This window comes from Oncorhynchus mykiss, chromosome 9 (assembly GCF_057628025.1).
Source record: "Oncorhynchus mykiss isolate SJ-2025 chromosome 9, ASM5762802v1, whole genome shotgun sequence".
In the NCBI taxonomy this organism is placed as follows: domain Eukaryota; kingdom Metazoa; phylum Chordata; class Actinopteri; order Salmoniformes; family Salmonidae; genus Oncorhynchus; species Oncorhynchus mykiss.
This window is the reverse complement of record NC_143030.1, coordinates 23428853-23448964: the sequence shown is the minus strand read 5'-3', so window position 1 is coordinate 23448964 and position 20112 is coordinate 23428853. Positions and strand designations below refer to the sequence as shown.

Genomic DNA, 20112 nt, shown 5'->3' with positions numbered 1-20112 from the left:
CTCTTTCCTCCCACTTTTTCACAGTGTTCTTAGCCAAACCAAAATGTCTTCAATATCCCCCCCCTCTTAATCGTGCTCTATGGGAATGTGGATGTCAATGTTTATGTGTTTAGTTGCGTACGTCGTTAGCTCAGTTACTCTGTCGTTTTTGGTTCAGAGAGAGAGAGAGTTAGAAAACATAAAATTACCACATGTAGCGAGGAGGGGGAGGGAGGGAGGGAGGGAGGGGAAGGTGACGGTGAGGCCTCCATGCTTTATTTTCCTTGAAAGCTTCCTGAAAACCACAGACACATGGTACAGAATTCCCCTCACAGTGGGAGAGAGGGGGACCAGGGGGTAGACAGTTTTAAAGAGAGAAAACACACACACACAAATACATAGATATGCAAAAACAAACACACACACACACACAGAGTGAGAAAGAGAGTTACGAGAGAGAGCTTAGAAAGAGCCGTCAGTCTAACTTGGCTTTGATGGGTTTGAACTCTCAGGGAGACTTCTATGGGAAAGTGGAACACCACGAGTTTTGCAGGGGAGGGGGAGGTGGGCTGTAGGGTAGTTGCATTAATCCAATGTACAATGTATTTCAACTTGATTGACAGATCCCACCAAGCTTCTCCCTTGGCCCCCGGCTGCTGGGTCCTGAAAGACAGTTGAGGACAAGCGAAGAAGTGGGTATTTTGGTGAGGCTTGCATGCTGGGAAAAGGTAAAGGGTCATCCTCCATAAATTAGACTGTTAGCGCTGTGATTTGAGCTTAGCATGGACACATGGAACCATGTTAAATCACTAGCTGCTGGACCAAAGCAACAACACCCTGTACTGGTGAAATGTGTGTCTAATTCAGACTGTAGAAAATCCCCAGTAAAAAGCCACTAAACTATACTGAACAAAACTATAAACGTTACAGTTCATATAAGGAAAACAGCCAATTGAAATAAATGAATTAGGCCCTAATTTATGGATTTCACAACTGGGCAGGGTGGCAGCCAATGGGCCCTCCACCCACTGGGGAGCCAGACCCAGCTAATCAGAATGAGTTTTTCTCTACAAAAGAGGTTTATTACAGACAGAAATACACCTGAGCACATCCGTGGCATTGTGTTGTGACAAAATTGCTCACTTTAGAGTGGCCTTTTATTTTCACCAGCACAAGGTGCACCTGTGTAATTATTTAATTTGATTTGGATCTCTTTTAGTCCTCATTTGGACTAACCTTCCAAGAGTCCTTAAACATTAAAATACAATTTATAATACAATCGCATTTTTACATAATACACTGACACATTGACCAGATAAATACTCTTAACAGTCTGAAAAGATAGATTGGTTCCTTCAACTTCCCATAGTCCTGCACAATCTTCCAATTTGTCCTAAAGTATTGTTTGATCTTATATATTGAAAGGTTTCTTGCTTGCTGAGATAAATTGTTCAATTTCTTTATTGCTCTGAATCAAAATGTTATTTTGCCTAGTGGGCTAACTAATGATCATGCTGTCAGCTTCATGATATGCCACACAGGTGGATGGACTATCTTGACAAAGGGTAGAATGCGCACCAACAGGGATGTAAACAAATTTGTGCACACATTGAGAGAAATAAGCTTTTTGTACATATGGTACATTTCAGAGATATTTTATTTCAGCTGGGACCAGCACTTCACGTTGCGTTTATATTTTTGTTCAATGTAGTTTCAAAGTTAATGTCACATCTACAAGTACAGTGAAATGCCTTTTTTTGCTAGCTCTAACCCCAATAATACAGTAGTCTATGTAATACTAAAAATAATTTAGAACAAAAACACAAGATAAGAAAATAAGAAACTAAGTAGCACTATGACTAATCCAGCAATAATGTTTGGTATCTATGAAGTGTTCTGTACAGTGAATGTGTTTTATAGTTTCATATTTGAGATCCCTTTCTCTACTTCTACAGATTCCTGTAGTAAGTAAGCACTAACGTTACACTTCTTACACTGGGGAAACCAAGGGGAACTGGAAAAAAAATGTGCCTTTGGTTTTTAAGTGTCACGCGCCACCTAGTGGGCTAACTAGGTACTTGCAGTAAGTGCACTTCAAATCATTGAGTCCAACAAGTCTAGACAGCTATTACTCCACTGTATGCATGTCAAGAACATCACTGATTACAATCTGGATATCAGGTTTACTGAATATGTATGTGACCTAGAACTCGGGGGGGGGGGGGGGGGGGGGGGGAATTGTCTCTTGACATTAATCCCAATGTTCATGTTCTGAGATGCATTTCAACCTTTCCAACTATTGTTTCGATCTCATTTGACCTATTTTCCCCCCCCTTCCTCTAGCAGCGAGTTCAAGTGAACATAAAACACATTTACAGACTGATAGACATTGTAAAACTAGACTTTAGGCATCATCCAAAAGAACAGTCATCATTAAAAAACAAATACGTTTTCCCATGTGGTTTTGTCAAGGGACCATTATGCCAAACCCTCAAGCAGAGACTGGAGAGAAAGTATGTCCGTAGATTGTATAGGTCCTCTGGTTAAAAAGGGACTCAGATGGGTAAAGTTTCATTTTAACAAAATTCCAATTTCCCTTAATACTCCATGACAAAATCCAAATAATTTGTTTCCAAACAACCCTAATGTCATGTACAGTGGACCATGTGTGCATCCCAAATGGTACCCTTCTCCCCTATGTAGTGCACTACTTAGTTTTAGATTAGAATGGGTATCTTGGTGAGATGTTTAAAAAAAAAAAATTTAAATCACTACTTGTTAATTTACTGTATTTTGTCCTTGAGATGTCAGTGCTTGAAGTGGGTAATGCTGGTTAATACATCCTATAAGCCGCTAAACCAATGTCAGCTGTGGTTAACCAGATAAAATAGACAATCGAGACTAAAAAGCTATTGGGGAATATGGTTGATTCAACATAAAGTACATTCTTCCCAAAGAGAAAGTCTAACATCACATATAACATTAACACTTATGGTGTCACCTGTACAAAAGGTTAACCATGCTGCAATCCTGTTAGTCTAAGCTGAATTGTTAGGTTTCAACAAAAAATGGCAAGTCTGCATTAAAAGAGAACACATTTTTTTTAAGTATGAATATTTATTATAAATCACATTTACAAGCACAACCATGTTGTGAATAAATACTTGAGAGCAGGGCTATGGGGTAAGGTCACGTCGTTCATGAATTCAAACCGGACTGACTTCAAGGAAAGATTATCTGCAGACACCCTCAACTAGTTAAGTTCTTTCCTCATGGCTCCCAAACTACTAAAGTCCCCTACCACTTTGAACAGCCCATATGACACTACCCACATCCCCCTCTACTCAGAGCAGCAGCACTGGGGAATGGTAAGGCCTTGGGGTCCCCTCCTTCACCTTGGGGTGACCCCAACCCTCAGTGTTGGTTGATCTTTGTCCAGTGCGCCGCCATCTTCACCTGATGCTGGGGTATTGGATGTTGACTGCACACTGGGTCTGGAGCTTCCCCTGGGTTGGATTCCACTGAAAGAGGCACTTCCTAGGATATCAGCAAATTGGATAGCCTTGAACCTCATAGTTTGGGGCTTGGCTGGTTGGGAGGCGGTGTCGTTCGAAGGTGAAATACTATGTTGGCTCTGCACGCGCTTCACCTTCACACGTCTGCCCTTTACAACGCTGCTGGTGGGTTTGCGACTCTCTGTGAGTTCAGTGATGCTTAGGTCTGGTTGAACTTGGATTCTGGGAGGGCTTGGGTGGACACTGGGGGCAGAGGTGGGCACAACTGGGGGTGGATGCTCTTTGTTGATGGGAGGCACTGTTTGTGCACAGAGATCAGCATCCTTGTCCTGGGTTGATCCTGTTTTGCTTATAGGTTTTTGGAAGCCTATGAAAGCATAGCTATTCTGGCTTTTTGAGAGTTTACCAGATATGAACCTAAAGGGATTGCTTGTCATTTCATTTCTATCAGAGTCACATGGGTGAGACTTGGGGTCTTCATAACTAGAATGATTCACAGTTTTGTGAAATGAGTCACTGCTTTGAGAAGTTTCTTTACTGTGGACATTTTGGCTCTGACTGGCTGTTGTCAAAGTAATGGAGGTGGGCTGGATTTCAGCAGGGGCAGATACATTGCAGCCCGAGGGCCTAGTTGCACCTGGGAGCTTTATGCCCAGAACACATTCATTCTGTTTGGACCTGGAACCTTTGGGCAGTCTGTAAATTACAGACCCAAACATGTTGAATCTAGCTTCAGGCTTGAAAGGGGCCGAGCTTGTTGGACCAGGTTTAGCCTCTCCTGCAGTCAAACGGTCATGGAAAACATTGTTGCCAGACAGACTAAAAGTTGGCTGAACATGTTTTAGACTCTCACTCTGGGGAGATTGTAGTAGGGTTGTTTGGGATCCCTTGAAAACATGGCCGATTTTAGCCTCGTTATCCTCACTAGGTGTAGATCTAAGAAACCAAGGCCTACCAGATCTCGTGGTAGAGCCAGACATGTCAGTGGTAGTAGTCTGCACTTCTGAAGACTGGACATTGCTGGAGGCATGCAGGCTGTTAGTGACAAGGTCATCTTCTATGGACGCAAGTTGGACTTCTCGTGGACCTGATTTGAATGTCATTGGGGCTAGAGTATCGCTTTGGGCAGAGGAAGTTGTAGTGGAAGCTACTCGAATTCTAGGGGCAAAGCTATACTTTCTGTATACAGCTGGATACCCACTGACAGAACTCATTCTCATGCCCCTAGGTATACCATGACCATTTCTCCAGCCAGTACCCTGACTCTTTACAGTGTTTGTGTTGACTGAAGTTCTGATGGCAACAGAGGGTATGTCATCGTCACTCACGATGGGAGCCAACGTTTTCTCGTGATCTTGGAACCCTCCGAGTGTATTGACATTTGTGGATTTTCCAGGTTTGTAACCACCGGTGGCTAACGCGTACTGACCACTGGATGAGCTGCTTAGCCCAGGTTTCTTCCAAAGGACATAGCCACTCCTGGTTTTCAAAGACTGGTCAGGGGCAGTTTCTCGCTCTGCAGGCTCAGAGGGACTTTGGGTGGGTTGAGTTGCAGTGGGGGCCATTGTGTTCCAGAAAGAGCCAAATCTAATAAGAGGTTGAATTTTGCTGAAAGCACTTTTAGCCTGAGTATCAGCCATTTCACCAGGGAAATAGCTACTAGGGCTACCTCCACTTTGAGCAAAGTTAGCACTGTGATGGAAGGGTTTGTTGATACTAGAAGCATGTTGGGCTTCACTGGTAGCATCTACTTTAGAAGAACCGGATTGGCTCAGAGTTGGTGGGTGCACTTGTTGTCCATTGGCAGACTTAATGGTTGTAGGGTACAACTGAGAGCCTATGTAGCCATAACCCCTTTGGACATGTGTGGATCTTCCAGACTCATGAACACTGGAGTTTCCTTCACTTTGGGTAGCAGAGGCAGCACCAAGTCTGCTAATCGTCTTCACTCCTTCACTAGGGCCCTTGTGAGTGGTTTCAGAGGTGCTGGAAGTGGATTGGGATTCCCTGAAGAGGTAGGAAGACAGAAACGTCCTGTATTTGGATCTCTCATTCTTGCTCACAGGGTTTTCAGCCTGTTGGGCTGGGATGGGGTAGTTTTCAACAGGAGAGCCAAATGTGTCCCTGGCAGGTTGTGAACCATGGCTCCTTTGGATCATAGGGTTTGAGACTGAATGAAAAGTACCAGAGGCACCCCAGGTTTTGGGGACAATTGGACTAACTAGGCCACTAGAAGGGTAGGTACGAAAATGGACAGTCTTACTGGGCACAGAGCTGCTTGAAAATCTGTTAGATTGACTGTTGGAAGGTGAAGACTCCTCACCATCAGGGGAACCTTCTCTCCCAGTCTGGACTCCCGGTCTCAGCCTGAAGACAATCTGAGCCTGGTCAGGTTGGACACTACTGGGGACCGGTTGGCTTGGGCCAAGACTATGGCTCTGGCTAAATGTGTAAGGGTTGTTGAAAGTCCTCCATTTTCTTGGGCCCTGTGTACCGAGAGAACTTCTCTGTTCGTGTACTGCTCGCTTGCCTACAGGGAAAGAAGAGTGCAATTCAGTATTATTAATGAATGTCATGTCTAAATACACTGAATAAAAATATAAGATGCAACATGTAAAGTGTTGTCCCCATGTCCTGAAATAACACATCCCAGAAGTGTCAAAAACAGCTTATTTCTCAAATTTGTTCTCATTCCTGTAAATTAGCATTTGTCTTTTGCCAAGATAATCCATCCACCAGACAGGTGTGGCATATAAAGAAGCTGATTAAACAGCATGATCATTCCACAGGTGCACCTTGTGCTGGGGACAATAAGACATGTGGCATTGTGTTGATGTGACATAACTGCACACTTTAGAGTGGCCTTATGTTTTTAGGGTGCGTGCAATTGGCATGCTGACTACAGGATTGTCTACCAAAACTGTTACCAGAGAAAGGAATGTTAATTTTGACCATAAGCGACCGCCGTAGTTTTAGAGAATTTGACAGTACGTCCAACCGGCATAACAACCGCAGACCACGTAACCATGCCAGCCTAGGCCTCCACATCCAGCTTCTTCACCTGCATGGTCAGAGACCAGCCACACAGACAGCTGATGAAACTGGGTTTCCACAACCCCCCCCCCAAAAAAAAACACATGCATGCTCGTCATCACCAGCGTCTGGGCCTGACAGCAGTTCAGCATCATAACTGACTTCAGTGGCAAAGTGTTCACAGTCGATGGCCACTGGAGAAGTGTGCTCTTCACGGATGAATGTCGGTTTCAACTGTACCGGGCAGATAGCGTGTATGGCGTTGTGTGGGCGAGCAGTTGGTCAATGTGAACAGTTTGCCCCATGGTGGCATGTATGGGCAAACATACGCTATGTACACAATTGCATTACTTTACTAAAATCGGGGGCAATGTGAATGCACAGAGATACCATGAGATCCTGAGGCCCATTGTCATACCATTGATCCTCCACCATCACCATGTTTCGGCGGAACCTTCCACCTCTGGAACCCCTTTCCTCGGCTGATGTACTTTGTGTACATCTGTACACAAAGTGTCCCAGTTCTTCCATGGCCTGCACATTCAGACATGTCACCCATTGAGCATGTTTGGGATGCTCTGGTTTGACATGTACAACAGCGTGTTCCAGTTCCTGACAATATCCAGCAACATCACACAGCCATTGTGGAATGTTGTCCCACTCCTCTTCAATCAGCCTGAGCAACTATGCAAAAGAGCTGTTGTGCTGCATGAAGCAAATGGTGGTCACACCAGATACTGACTTTTTTTGAGCCATGCCCCTTACCTTTTTAAAAAAAAGGTACCTGTATTCCCATTCATGTGAAATACAGACTAGGGCCTAGTGAATTTTACATTTATGACAGTTTTCCTTATATGAACTGTAACTCAGTAAAATTGTTGGGGAGTGAACTACAACCTCACATTAATTGCATCACTGAATTAAAATGGACATGTTGGTCGTGCTCAGTTTCCTAGTCAGATTATTTGGACAGAGAGAAATGCTGAGCCCTAACTATAATATTTTAAAAGTTGGCTTGTCCTTACATTTAATATGTATGCTTACTAATAAAGTAACAGCAGCTATGGAAGTTCACTGAGCATGTTGTTTCCAAACAGTCTAAATCATGTCTCCTCAAGGAAAACAATTTCAAGTCAAAAGATATGAGGTCAAGCACACAGGTTATGTAAGGATAGATTCTGAGCAATAACCCTGGGCAGCTGGATATTGTTAACCATTAGCCCAACTCACGTATTGAAGTCTATGACAAAAACGTCACGGACATAGGTGTGACCCGAAAACATTCACTTCCTGTGCAATAAGTTAAAAATAGAAACGGTATCATGCTTATTACTCTTACCCATTGATAAACATGAGCTGACTTCCACAGTGGCTAATACCAGACACAGGAACAGAAGCCTGTAGGACAAAAAATAAAATTTGATTTCATTAGTGATAATTACATTACTGAAAGACAAGTCAATTTCTCATTGTTATCGTAGTACACAAAATATTAGGCAATAGTCTGAGGTTACTTGATTAAGAAAAGAACATACCTAGAATTAAGTCTTAAAGTCCTTGTCATTATTGCTGGCCAGCAACCAACATATGATACACGACAGCACAATCAGATTGTAGTAGATTGTAACTGAAAAAGAGTCCAAGGTAAAAATATCAATTTAAAAAAGCCTTGTTTTATCAACCTCTTGCTCCTCTAGTTGTTAAATAGCACACTGTGGTCACAGAGCCCCTTGATTAGCATATTAGATGTGCCTGTTGCTATCTCAACAGGTGCATCTAATTCAGGACCAGTTCAGAAGAGTGCAACATTACAGTATTTTTCAATTGGGATGTATTGTGCAGATTAAAACATATTATTGTCTGTATAGAATAGACCAGGGAATCGCGTTAGCGCTGTTACGTTTATATTTGCGTCCTGACATTTTCTGAACGTTTCACCTCACTGAACACACGCCCGGCCCATGTGAACACAGGTGCAACCAATTATGTTGATTGCATCCTCCAGAATTTTGGGGGGACATGACACCTGGTCTCACTTGTTGGATAGGTCTATATGACATGAGCTTACACTGTCTTATATTCTAAATAATGGTAAACCGAGCAGAAGTTCAGAACAGTATTATTTATTAACTTATTCTTCAGCGAAAAAGCAAGCATCAGTTACTACTGCAAGCCATTTATCCAGGCGAGAGAAGAAAATTAACAAAACAATAACATGTTTTATTACAAAACAAAGGTGCAAAATATCACACACAATCAATAAAAGTGAATGTAATAAATACACTACAGTCAATTAGTTTTATATTGAACTGAGCACCAACAAAATTCAACACATTCTAATAGTTGGAAATGGAAAGCCACTACTTCAAAGCACAAAAAAAAATACAATTTTAGATAAAACTATTTCATTCAGTAGCCCAATGGCTTCAAAGAATAGCCTATAGTCTTTACAATTCTGTTACCATTATGTGTTTGGTCACCACCAATTATTACATGCATGTGTGAAGAAATGGACACAGACGCCTAGTTGGCTATTATATGGAATACATATTACTGCTTGCTCCAACTTCCAACTGGACCCGCCAGTCTTCTACAGTCCAAATAGGTTACTGTAGTGTAGGCTCGTGGACGGCAACGCCCCCTCTCTGATCAATCAGGTGCCACTGAGGTGCGTTCAGTTCGCTCGAACGTTTGCTAAGTTACGGAACGGTTTGTACCGATTGACACGTTTCCCCCCAAACGTTCTTGAACAGACTGAGGTAGGGTGGCTCCCGTTGGTGGGTGTGGCGAGGTGTGGCTTGAAGCAATGTGTGACATATTTAAAGGGCAGTGGCCATGCCGACAGCTTTCTCCAACCCGGTTTTTCAACTGGTCGTTCAGTACAGCACCGGATCCGTTCAACTGAACGTGCCAGAACGTAAAAACGTACTGAACGCAGCCCTGATGACTTTCCAATCAATTAAGTCCTCATCAAATGGTATAGCATGACATCATGAAGAGGTCTCGTAGGTCATCATCAGTCATACAATCTGTAGGGGAAAAATAAAATATGTAAGAGAACACAATAAATGTCCTTCTTTGGGCAGGCTACATACAATAGCCTATTTTGGTCCGCAGGTCAATTGTTAAGGAAAATACCATCAAAGTAGGCTATGAACAACTACCGGAATATGAAGTAATGTTTTGTCGTGAAAACTAGAGTATTGCAATATAATAGGACAACTTACGCGCTCTCCTTTGGGAATGATTCCCAGTGAATTTGCCCCAGACGCGCCTCAGCGAACGGCGGAACCTTCCACCTCTGGAACCCCTTTCCTCGGCTGAGTTCTCATGGGGAGTCTCATTGTCATCCTCCTTCCCCTCGCTATCCCCCTCGTCGTCTGTCATGCTTTCCCCGAGAACGCCAGATACCACCATGCGCTCTAGAACACTTTCGTCTACCGGAAGCGCTGCCCTCACTTTTCCCGATACAGAGGTCTGGTATCGGCAGAGTGGGCAAACGATTGTCTTGTCCTGCGGCGAACATTCCTTCGTGGATTCCACTTCACATACTGAGGATTGGGAAAGAGTCACCAGACAGCGCTCACAAAAGCTGTGTTTACACTGTAACTCACGAGGACACCGACGGCCGGTGTTGTAGCTTCGGTAACAAATTCCGCACTCAAGATCTGAACACATTTTCCTTTCTCTTTGGGTGCTGTTTCGTTCAACGAGAATGAACTGTCTGACTTAATTGGCTATATTTATATTTCTTAGTGTGGGAGGGACTTTCACTTGACAGAGTGCCAAAAAACATAGTAGTAACCTATGACTAATATTTTGGAAATAGTGATGTCATCAAAGAGTCGCTGCGTCCACGTGCTAACCCTCCCACTCTCCACCCACACATCCTTTTTTACTGTATATGGAGGAGTGTTAGTGGGCCATTCTGCTACAGTTTGGCCAATGTCTGTCTGATATTCACCCACAGTTTCCAGGTATGAAGAAAGTTAGCCCACTATACAGATTATCACCCACATTTCCCAGATATAACAGAACCATGAATGTAAGACAAAGTGCTTGCATCAAGAAGGTTTCCTCTCTTTTGAAATAGTGATTTTGATATTAATCTGTGCCGAACTGGCTCCTGTCTGTCTGTGTCTTATAAACAACAGAACTGCCTTATGGGGGAGAGGAGAGAGACGAAGATACGAGTAAGAATCTTTAAATAAATTCCAGATCCCTTAGTAAATTCCCCCGGTCTGTTTCTTGATGACATCGGGACTACTTTGTAACTGAACAGAACAGGAGTGAGCCATGACTGCAAGGAGCTTGAGCTGTCAACTTCCTATGCTGTCCTATAGCCGATCTGCTAATATCTGTCTAGCCCATAGATAAACCCATATCAGTCACTTAAGGTGACCCATAGGTCTCACTGTTGTCTACTCTCGTGACTCACACTGGCTCAGAAACCCTTTGAATTCCATCTCATTTGATATGCCCTTGATTACTGAAAGCATAATAGAAACATTGATATCAAACAAGCTGATAGTTGCAAACGTGTTGTGCAACAGTCTGTTATGAAAACACAACAAAATACTATTGTCTCTGTTGCCGCTGCCTACTCACTCTACTCACTCTACTGGCTTTACCCTTCCCAGAAATCCCAGCACCTCCCTCTTACTGACACTCTCCGGGGTGTATCTGGTCGTAAACGTGACGTCAGCCTTTGTCCCCACGCTAATCCTCCAGACAAAGCCCTCCAGGTGACCCTGTAACTCTTTTCATGGTGATTTCCTTGTCCTACAGTCAAAGCCAAGAGTAACAGGATCTTAGGGAGGATAAGACATTTGAAAGAAATGAAGACAGTACTCTTTGATGTGTTATTGTGATCTGAGGAACCATTTTCCTCTGTGCCTGCCACCTGTAGATTGACTTAATGTAAAAAGGATCATGTATTTATGTAAAGAACAAAACAGTTTACAACTTGTACTGAACAGAAAAAAAGAGGCATAGGGCTAGTTTCCCGGACCCAGATTAAGCCTATTCCTGGACTAGAAAATACTCTCAATGGAGATTGAGCATTGAGCAGCATGCTTTTTAGTCCAGGGGTAGGCTTCATTTGGGTCTATTAAACCTGCACATAAACTTTACAAACGTAATACATATTTTTATTTTTTATTACACATTCCTTTACTTTCTCATTCCCAGCTCAGTCCATATAATGATGAATTGACAAACTATTTAACTTTTGTCATGTGATTGGGAAGTACCGAGATTCCGTTCTTCATTTGAAATAACACCCACATGGGGCTCTGAAGTTTAAACTCAGCTCAGATAAGGAGACAGGGAAAGCTGGGTCTGGTTTTGAAAGTGAGTCATCCTCTCGTGGGCGAAAGAGTGCAACGTCCAATCTCACACATACATTATGGTGACTCGATGCGATAAGATCCACTGACTGTCATACCTGACCAGACACGTCACTCTGGGTTTCTTCACGGTACCCAAACCCCCAAAATGTATTGAATACATCGCTCAGTTATGTATTAGAGCCATGTCATCATGGAATGCTCTTGAAAATAAAAAAAAGATAAAATAAATAAAGATAAGATAAAATCTTTTTAAAAGATAAAATTGAATTACCAACGTTTCGACAGCCAAGCTGTCTTCATCAGGGTATATCAGGGTTCATACCCTAATGAAGACAGCTTGGCTGTCGAAACGTTGGCCATTACATTTTTGCATCTGAGCTCCTAGAGTGTGCGGCTCTCTTTTATTTTCAAGTTTTCTACTCCGCTAGCCAGCGCCTCGCCTAAATAGGTGTGCGTTTCTTTTTCTTCTAGATTATCATGGAATGCTCTGCCACCAGAGGTTGCTCAGGCAAAAAGCAAGTTTAGCTTTGAAAAACAAGATACAAAAACACACATTGTATCACGGTGCCTCTTCTCTCATCTAATGTAACTGCACTGTATATTAATGTATATATGAATAGTGTGTAAATATTAATATATAATTGTGACATACGATACACACACACCATACCACAGCATGAATGTACAGAAACACATGCACACACAATATTTGTGAATTAGGCAAATAGTGATTTGTTTGTATCCTATTTTTGGCAACCTAACTGTATGCGGATCTTATTTGACTGCATACATGCATGATCAGAGACATGTTTTTCTGTAGATACACTATATATACAAAATAATGTGGACACCCCTTGAAATGAGTGGATTCAGCAATTTCAGCCACACCCCTTGCTGACAGGTGTTTACAATTGAGCACACAGCCATTCCATCTCCATAGACAAACATTGGCAGTAGAATGGCCTTTACTGAAGAGCTCAGTAACTTTCAACGTGGCACCGTCATAGGATGTCACCTTTCCAGCAAGTCAGTTCATCAAATTCCTGCCCTGATAGAGCTGCCCCCGTCAACTGTAAGTGCTGTTATTGTGAAGTGGAAATGCCTAGGAGCAACAATGGCTCAGCCGCGAAGTGGTAGGCCACACAAGCTCACAGAATGGGACCACCGAGTACTGAAGCGCGTAACACATAAAAATTGTCTGTCCTTGGTTGCAACACTCACTACTGAGTTCCAAACTGCCTCTGGAAGCAATGTCAGCACAAGAACTGTTTGTCGGGAGCTTCATGAAATGGGTTTCCATGGCCGAGCAGCCGCACACAAGCCTAAGATCACCATGTGCAATGCCAAGCGTCGGCTGCAGTGGACTCTGGAGCAGTGGAAACACGTTCTCTGGAGTGATGAATCACGCTTCACCATCTGGCAGTCCAACGAACGAATCTGGGTTTGGCGGATGCCAGGAGAACGCTACCTGCCCGAATGCATAGTGCCAAACTGTAAAGTTTGGAGGAGGAATAATGGTCTGGGGCTGTTTTTCATGGTATGGGCTAGGCCCCTTAGTTCCAGTGAAGGGAAATCTTAATGCTACAGCGTACAATGACATTCTAGACCAGGCCTGGGCAATTTCAGTCCACGGGATCCTTATTGTTGTCACACTTTCCCCCCATCCCTAGCAAACACACCTGATTTAAACTAATTCAATTTTTAACTGAATATCATGATTAGTTGATTATTGGAGTCAGGTGTTTTAGCTGGGGCTGGGGCAAGAGTGTGACACCAATCAGGCCCCTGAGGACTGGAGTTGACCAGGCCTGTTCTAGATGATTCTGTGCTTCCAACTTTGTGGCAACAGTTTGGGGAAGGCCCTTTCCTGCTTTAGCATGGCAATGCCCCGTGCAAAAAGCGATGTCTATACAGAAATGGTTTGTCGAGATCGGCATGGAAGAACTTGACTGGCCTGCATAGAGCCCTGACCTCAACCCCATTGAACACCTGTGGGATGAATTGGAACGCCAACTGCAAGTCAGGCCTAATCGCTCAACATCAGTGCCTGACCTTACTAGTGCTCTTGTGGCTGAATGGAACCAAGTCTCCACAGCAATGTTCCAACATCTAGTGGAACGCCTTCCTAGAAGAGTGGAGGCTGTTATAGCAGCAAAGAAGGAACAACTCCATATTAATGCCAATGATTTTGGAATAAGATGTTCGACGAGCAGGTGTCCACATACTTTTAGTCGTGTAGTATAATTCAGAGAGGATGTTAGCATGTGTGGCAATATGTCTCCTGGGGTCTTGCAGATATACAGATAGAAAGACTAAACATCATATAAGTTCCATTAGACCAGCACCAGTAACTCAACTAGTTATCAGGTTGCTGCTTTTTGAACTGATATCCCGAAATCATAAAACATTGTTTTCCACACTTGAATGATATCCACAGTCATTTGACTCACAACTGTCATTCTGAATACCCTGGACATTGAAAAATACAGTGTACATACAAAATACCGTACTGTGAGGACAGTGAGAAGTGTCAGGGTTATAGGAGGTGGCTTCTACCTCTATTCCATGTCCCTGGTTACTAGTTACCACCACAACCTAGAGATGACTTAATGTCAGGGCAACCAGGAGACAACCCTGGCTCCAGGAGGAGAGGATGTCAAGGCATGGGTAAAGCAAGAGAGGAGAGGAGATATGGAGTGAAAGAAAACAGAGAGAGGGAGAGCGAGCCAGTAGAAATAAGAGGTAGAGAGGTAGATTAACGAAGTGTGTTCATTTCTACTGTAAATGAGAACCATGATGTGTCCGGTGAGAATGTTGGTAGTGGAGAGGAACGTCAAAGCTCACCCTTATCTGAGAGGTGTGTGACAGCGAGTGTATGAGGCGGTAAGTGTTTGTTATCTTCCCACACACTACATGATTATGAATTCTCGGTGAGTTTAACTCCCATGGTGTTTTCATATCAACTGAACTACATTCAGTAGATAAAGTATGGCAACATATTAATTTACAAGCTATCATAGCAGTTATGACATCATGCAGTATCTATTTTTGCCATTCTGTTGTAATGCTGCACTATATACCAGTTCTGCCTGTGGATGTCAAGGAGTTGGAGAAAGTAATTCATTATTGTCAAGCAAATTACACAGGGTGAATGTTGAACAAATTTGTCTGGAATATGTATTGAGATTATTGAACCAAATAAAAGTGTGACATGTACAGATAGACCAATCCTATGGAAACATGTTCATTACAATCTCTGCTCCTGGGGCCCAATACAAAATAGACCACTATTGCTAGGCAACTGCCCTGTTGAGTATGGCTTGCCTTGCTCTATCCCATGTGAATGGAGAGGCTGCTGTTTATGAAAGTACAGTTTGATCTTTATGAGGTAAACACATGGACACCGAAGGGAATATCAGATGAGTACAGTACACCCCTTTTCCATCATGTATATTACAATTGATTTTCATATTGTGGTTCATTGGTGCTGTTATGCAGCAGTGGAACAACGTTGACTTTGGGAGGAGATCCTTGGCAGTTTACTTGATTCAAATCTCTATTTCACTAGTCAACTATCAGTGGAATTTCATACAAACCCAGTAGCGCTGAGGGCATTCTTATTCATTGTATGATCGTTGCGTTGGTGTTGTTAGTGCATCAGCATTCTAACTAGCCCACAGTAAGAAATAGCTCAAACACAACAACACACAGAGGGACAGAGAGAGAGTGTAGGGCCCGGTAATCACTTCTATCCACGGCTCCTGTCCTCCTTTGTTTTTCCACCTCCACTTCTCTACCTTTTACTTGTTATACTGCTTTCACATAGAGAAAAAAAAGGGAAATGTTTATCTGCCCCCCCCCCCCATCTATTTTAATAAATCTATTGAATATACACCATCAAAAGTCAACATTGTTAATTTGTTTTGGCAGGGGCTCAGAAACTATAAAATGTATTTTCAAAACTATAGAGTTGCATATTTTTAGTTGAATTATGTTACCTTATGTTAGTCTGAAGCCATTTGGCTCTGGTTTCACAGCCCTGTAATAATGCTTTTTTTTTAAAACTGGCAAATGCAGATTTTTACTCCAATCTGGCAACCCTCATAAAATCTGACATAACACCAGTATCCTAAAGTATTAAGTGAAAACAAGCATAGAAAACAGTTTTGACATTAATAAAAATTTAAAAACGTAAGACTAGTATTATATTATAATTATTTAGGTGACAACCTGGTTGATTAACAATATTGGGTTGTTAACACGTTTTTTTATATAAATAAATGTGGGGGGAAAATAAAAATAATAATTGCAATCCTATTTTCAAAAGCGTGCGAGTATCCTGTTCATATTTCACAACCGCGGGCTTTTGTAGCTGCCTTTACTCGATTGAGCAAAAACAATAGCCTTACACTTGATTTGGGCTACATTATTGCATGCTAAATGTTTCTGATCAGTGATAGATGAGCAAATGAATAAATGAGCTACCATTTCCACTTGTACAGACAGCCAGAGAGCAATTAACCAAATATACAGACAGAGATTCAGTGAAACAAAATCACATTGATTGAAGTCACGTGCTTTTGGTCGGGAGTAGTCCTATGCTACTAAGCGACTGGGAGTGAAGAGCAAAATAATCCACTTGCTAAACTAAACTACATAACATGCTGGCAAACTGTTCTAATAAATGAGCCAACTAGACAAGATGATCATGAGCAGCCCTCACCTGAATTTAGCTAACATTTTCCCAGCCTAATTGTAGCCTAACCAATATCCAAACAGAGATTCAGTGAAAACAAATCTTACATTGATTTAGAATTTCTCAAGAGGAGTCCCCATGCTTGTCTCAAAGCAGAGCGATGGCGCTGTCCCAATCTGAAAACAGCACACAAACTGAAATTATAATCTAGTTGACCGTAGGCGGTTAGGCTTTTGCTTGACATTTATTACAATGATTGGATGACTTTGGGAGTTTCAATAAACAACAATTGTATAGCATTCCTTCAATTGCATTAGCCTACTTTATGCCAATATTTCCATAATTAAGTGATATTTATTCCCACAGTAATTCTTAATGGATCCATCCAGTTGTGTTCATGCTTAGTGGTGGGTTATGGGAGAAGTGGCAGGGGGATGGTTAACTGGCGCTGCCTAGCAACCATCAAGAGTTTAAAACCTCTTAAGGTGTAAAGTCCCCTGTTTAGTCCCCTGTTTACATTTTCTCTTATAAATCAATTTGTGCACATGCCTGCAATCCTTACATCATAGTGCAGTAGGAGAGAGTGGTTTCATCACAGTAGCACATTCAGAGATCGATTTATAGCGATTCATCTAAAATAGTTTATAGATAAAAAAAAAAAACAGTTTGTCATAGATAGACAAGATTTATATGAGATGAAAGGGAAGTTCCTATTGAGTTCAGGAAGCTAAGATATAGCCCTGTGAGATCTTCACAGTGATGGGGGCTGATGTTCTGATCAAATCCAATTTTATTTGTCACGTGTGCCAAATACAACAGGTGTACGACCTTACAGTGTAATGATTACTTACAAGCCCTTAACCAAAAATGAAGTTTTAAGAAAAATACCCCAAAAATAAAGAAATAAAAGTACAAAATAATTAAAAGAGCACCATTAAAATAACAATAGTGAGGCTATATACAGGAGGTACTGGTACAGATCAAGAGAGACCTTTAGAAAATATGCACATTTTCTCTAACACTAAACATACAAATATGTATTTTACGGTTATAAGGAAGGTGAAATGTTATAATCTGATTATACTATATTTAGGAAGTATGTAAATCATTTCAAGCGGTATTCATACAGTTATGTTGAATAGAAAATACACCAAATCAAATATTTCACATTTTTATCATATTTGTGCTGTGTACTTAAGCTTGTGTTCTCAAGTGAATACACCTCAGCAATTTATTTTTAAAAATGACTAGAAAAGTGAGACTTTAACCTTTCTTGGAGTATGCAACATTTCTAGTTATTGTTTATGGCCCTCTCATAATAAATAATTACTTTGGGGGATTACATTTAGTTACATTTAACTGGTTTAAATAGCATAGTGCGTGCCAATGCCGCCTCAGCATTACGGCTAAGTTTTATGCTAAGCCGTAGGCAGAAGTTTACCGAAATGATACTAGATCATTAGGCAGCAATAAAAGTTTTGGCTTTGATACCGGCAATAGCTTTCAGATACATGGAAATGGCGGAAAAAAAGTTGGCAGCATGGAAAAGTTGGCGGAAGAACATCTTAGTATGAAAGGGATATCAGTCTGAGTGTGGATCCTGCAGTCAGGCTTTCCATTTCCTCTGCTCCCCACTGCTAGGGGCTAGGGGGCAGGCTTTACATCTCTTCTTCATTTGGTAATTAACTGAAGCTAGTGATTCAAGGGCTTAGGAATCTCGCCATAAACCAAGAGGAAACAGAACAGAAAACCCCAAGGACCAGGTTTAAGATGGACTATTTTAACCCCATATAGGCCTAGGCCCATTCCCTCTGTTACATACATACTGAAAGGTTAGGTTACAATAGCCAAAAACACTTGAACTGTAATACTGTATCAGAATATAATCAATATTTATTATATCATATCTTCCTCCAGGTTCTGCAGACATAGCAAAGAACATCTGACCATCCCAAACGAAGTCTGACCCTGAACCCCCCCCCCCCCAACTCCCATCCCCACTTCCATCTCTCCCTTTCCCTCACGATGGCTGAGCCTCCAGAACCAGTGCACTTCCAGGGGGGCCAAGCAGCAGCAGAAGCAGCAGCACTCGGCTCTGAGCCGGGTGAGTCCACAGAGGTGGAGTGTCCCATCTGCTACCACGAGTACAACCAATGTGGCAAGTGTCCTCGCATGCTGGAATGCCTCCATGTCTTCTGCACCGAGTGCCTCCAGAGAATCCAGCTGTCCCCGTATCCAGCTGAACCCGTGGACCCCCAGAGCCCTCGCAGCCCTGCCATTTTCTGCCCCCTCTGCCGCCACCCCACCCTGCTGGAGACCGGCGACCCCCTCACCCTGCCCTGCAATTCCCGCATCCTGGCTCAACTACCCCCCATGGCTTTCTGCACACCTGTGTCGATGGCTGCCCACTTGGCCACCGTCACCCAGAGGGTGGTCCTCTCCCTGGATACCAGCAGGGACGCCCGCTTCATCATCCTGCCCACAGTGAGCCTAAGGGTGGAGCAGATGCACCCAAGCGATAGGCCCCACGGTGGAGGTGTGGGCCTGGTGGGTGAGGTGGAGGTGCTGCAGCACCACAGGAGGACCTTGGCCGTGGTATTCTGGGTGTTGTTTATGATGACCTGCGTGGTGGGACTGGTGTTTGGGCCCAGGTTTTTCCGCAATTAAGGGGAGAAGGAACCGAGGGGCCTGTTCCAATACTTTTACATGCAGCCTTCCTTCCTTTTGTCTTTCCTTGTTTCCTTCCCCCTTACTCAAGGAAGGAAGGGTGTATTGTCAACATATTTGAATATGGCCTAAGATCTAGACTGAACTACGGGCCTACATCAAACGTAGCCTTGAAACGTCCTGTTAACTTCAATTAAACTGTAAATTACATATCTTTAAAATATATAAAAGGTTGATGCATACAGCCTTATAATCACATGTCTAGCTCTGTTAATTGGTGTTGTGAAAATTATATATAGACAGTTCTGAGTTTTTCCGCTATGCACTGATTTAGAGTTCCCTCTAGTGGTCTAATCTAGGAGCGCCTATTACATTGGGGCGCCAGGTAGCCTAGTGGTTAGAGAGTTGGGCCATTCAACAGCTTGCTTGTTTTGAATCCCTGATCCGAATAGGATAAATGTCTACCGATCTGCCCTTGAGCAAGGCCCTTAACCCTAACTGCTACAGGGGTGCGCAATAATGTCTGATCCCTGGCCTTGACCCCACTCTCTGAGGGTGTCTCAGGGGGAGTGGAATTTCACACCAAGCACTTGTACAGGTTACCCACTAGTACATGTGTGAAACAGGACAAATATAAGCAGCCCCTATTTGACCTTTGATTGTATTGGCTATTTATTAAAATATTTTCATGTGTTTTATTATATTGACTCTCTCTCCCTGTGCATGTGTGTGTGTGTAACATCATTTAGGCTACATAATGAATATGAATTATGACTAATGTGGAAAATGTATTGTGGAATAAAATCTCCGGAATGTTTATACAGGGGGACGAGGGCACGTTGAGCAAAAACGTAAAGGGAGCATACACGAC

General features: G+C 42.6%; 4 protein-coding genes across 4 annotated transcripts in view; 2 read left to right on the top strand and 2 right to left on the bottom strand.

Annotated features, from left to right (window-relative positions):
- Positions 1-19937, top strand: part of LOC110531720 (insulin receptor substrate 1-B) — an 83189-nt gene extending 63252 nt beyond the window's left edge. The window contains exon 4 of the mRNA XM_090183768.1: positions 18492-19937. Coding sequence (XP_090039894.1) covers positions 18492-18520 — 29 coding nt within the window. The 3' untranslated portion in view covers positions 18521-19937. The remainder of the gene's footprint in view (positions 1-18491) is intronic.
- On the bottom strand, positions 3077-8209 carry LOC110531718 (uncharacterized). The gene is made up of 3 exons (XM_021615049.3): positions 8063-8209; positions 7867-7925; positions 3077-6024 (listed from the first exon to the last, which is right to left on the bottom strand). Exons 1-3 carry the CDS (start codon positions 8089-8091, stop codon positions 3371-3373), a joined length of 2742 nt encoding a protein of 913 aa, XP_021470724.3. The 5' UTR covers positions 8092-8209; the 3' UTR covers positions 3077-3370.
- si:ch73-335l21.4 (RING finger protein 227) lies at positions 8635-10260 on the bottom strand. The gene is made up of 2 exons (XM_021615050.3): positions 9755-10260; positions 8635-9556 (listed from the first exon to the last, which is right to left on the bottom strand). Exons 1-2 carry the CDS (start codon positions 10203-10205, stop codon positions 9498-9500), a joined length of 510 nt encoding a protein of 169 aa, XP_021470725.2. The 5' UTR covers positions 10206-10260; the 3' UTR covers positions 8635-9497.
- LOC118966015 (uncharacterized) lies at positions 18600-19937 on the top strand. Its single transcript, XM_036987546.2, has one exon. It carries the CDS (start codon positions 18600-18602, stop codon positions 19239-19241), a length of 642 nt encoding a protein of 213 aa, XP_036843441.1. The 3' UTR covers positions 19242-19937.
- Positions 19938-20112: the final 175 nt, after the last annotated feature.

Excerpts from the sequence above, each read along its gene's own strand:
- LOC110531718 (XM_021615049.3), bottom strand. The coding sequence starts at position 8,091 with ATGACAAGGACTTTAAGACTTAATTCTAG. Across the intron at positions 7,926-8,062 it reads ACTTTAAGACTTAATTCTAG|GCTTCTGTTCCTGTGTCTGG; the intron begins GTATGTTCTTTT and ends TTTGTCCTACAG. Across the intron at positions 6,025-7,866 it reads CAGCTCATGTTTATCAATGG|GCAAGCGAGCAGTACACGAA; the intron begins GTAAGAGTAATA and ends CTTTCCCTGTAG.
- si:ch73-335l21.4 (XM_021615050.3), bottom strand. The coding sequence starts at position 10,205 with ATGTGTTCAGATCTTGAGTGCGGAATTTGTTACCGAAGCTACAACACC. Across the intron at positions 9,557-9,754 it reads TCATTCCCAAAGGAGAGCGC|ATTGTATGACTGATGATGAC; the intron begins GTAAGTTGTCCT and ends TTTCCCCTACAG.
- LOC118966015 (XM_036987546.2), top strand. The coding sequence starts at position 18,600 with ATGGCTGAGCCTCCAGAACCAGTGCACTTCCAGGGGGGCCAAGCAGCA.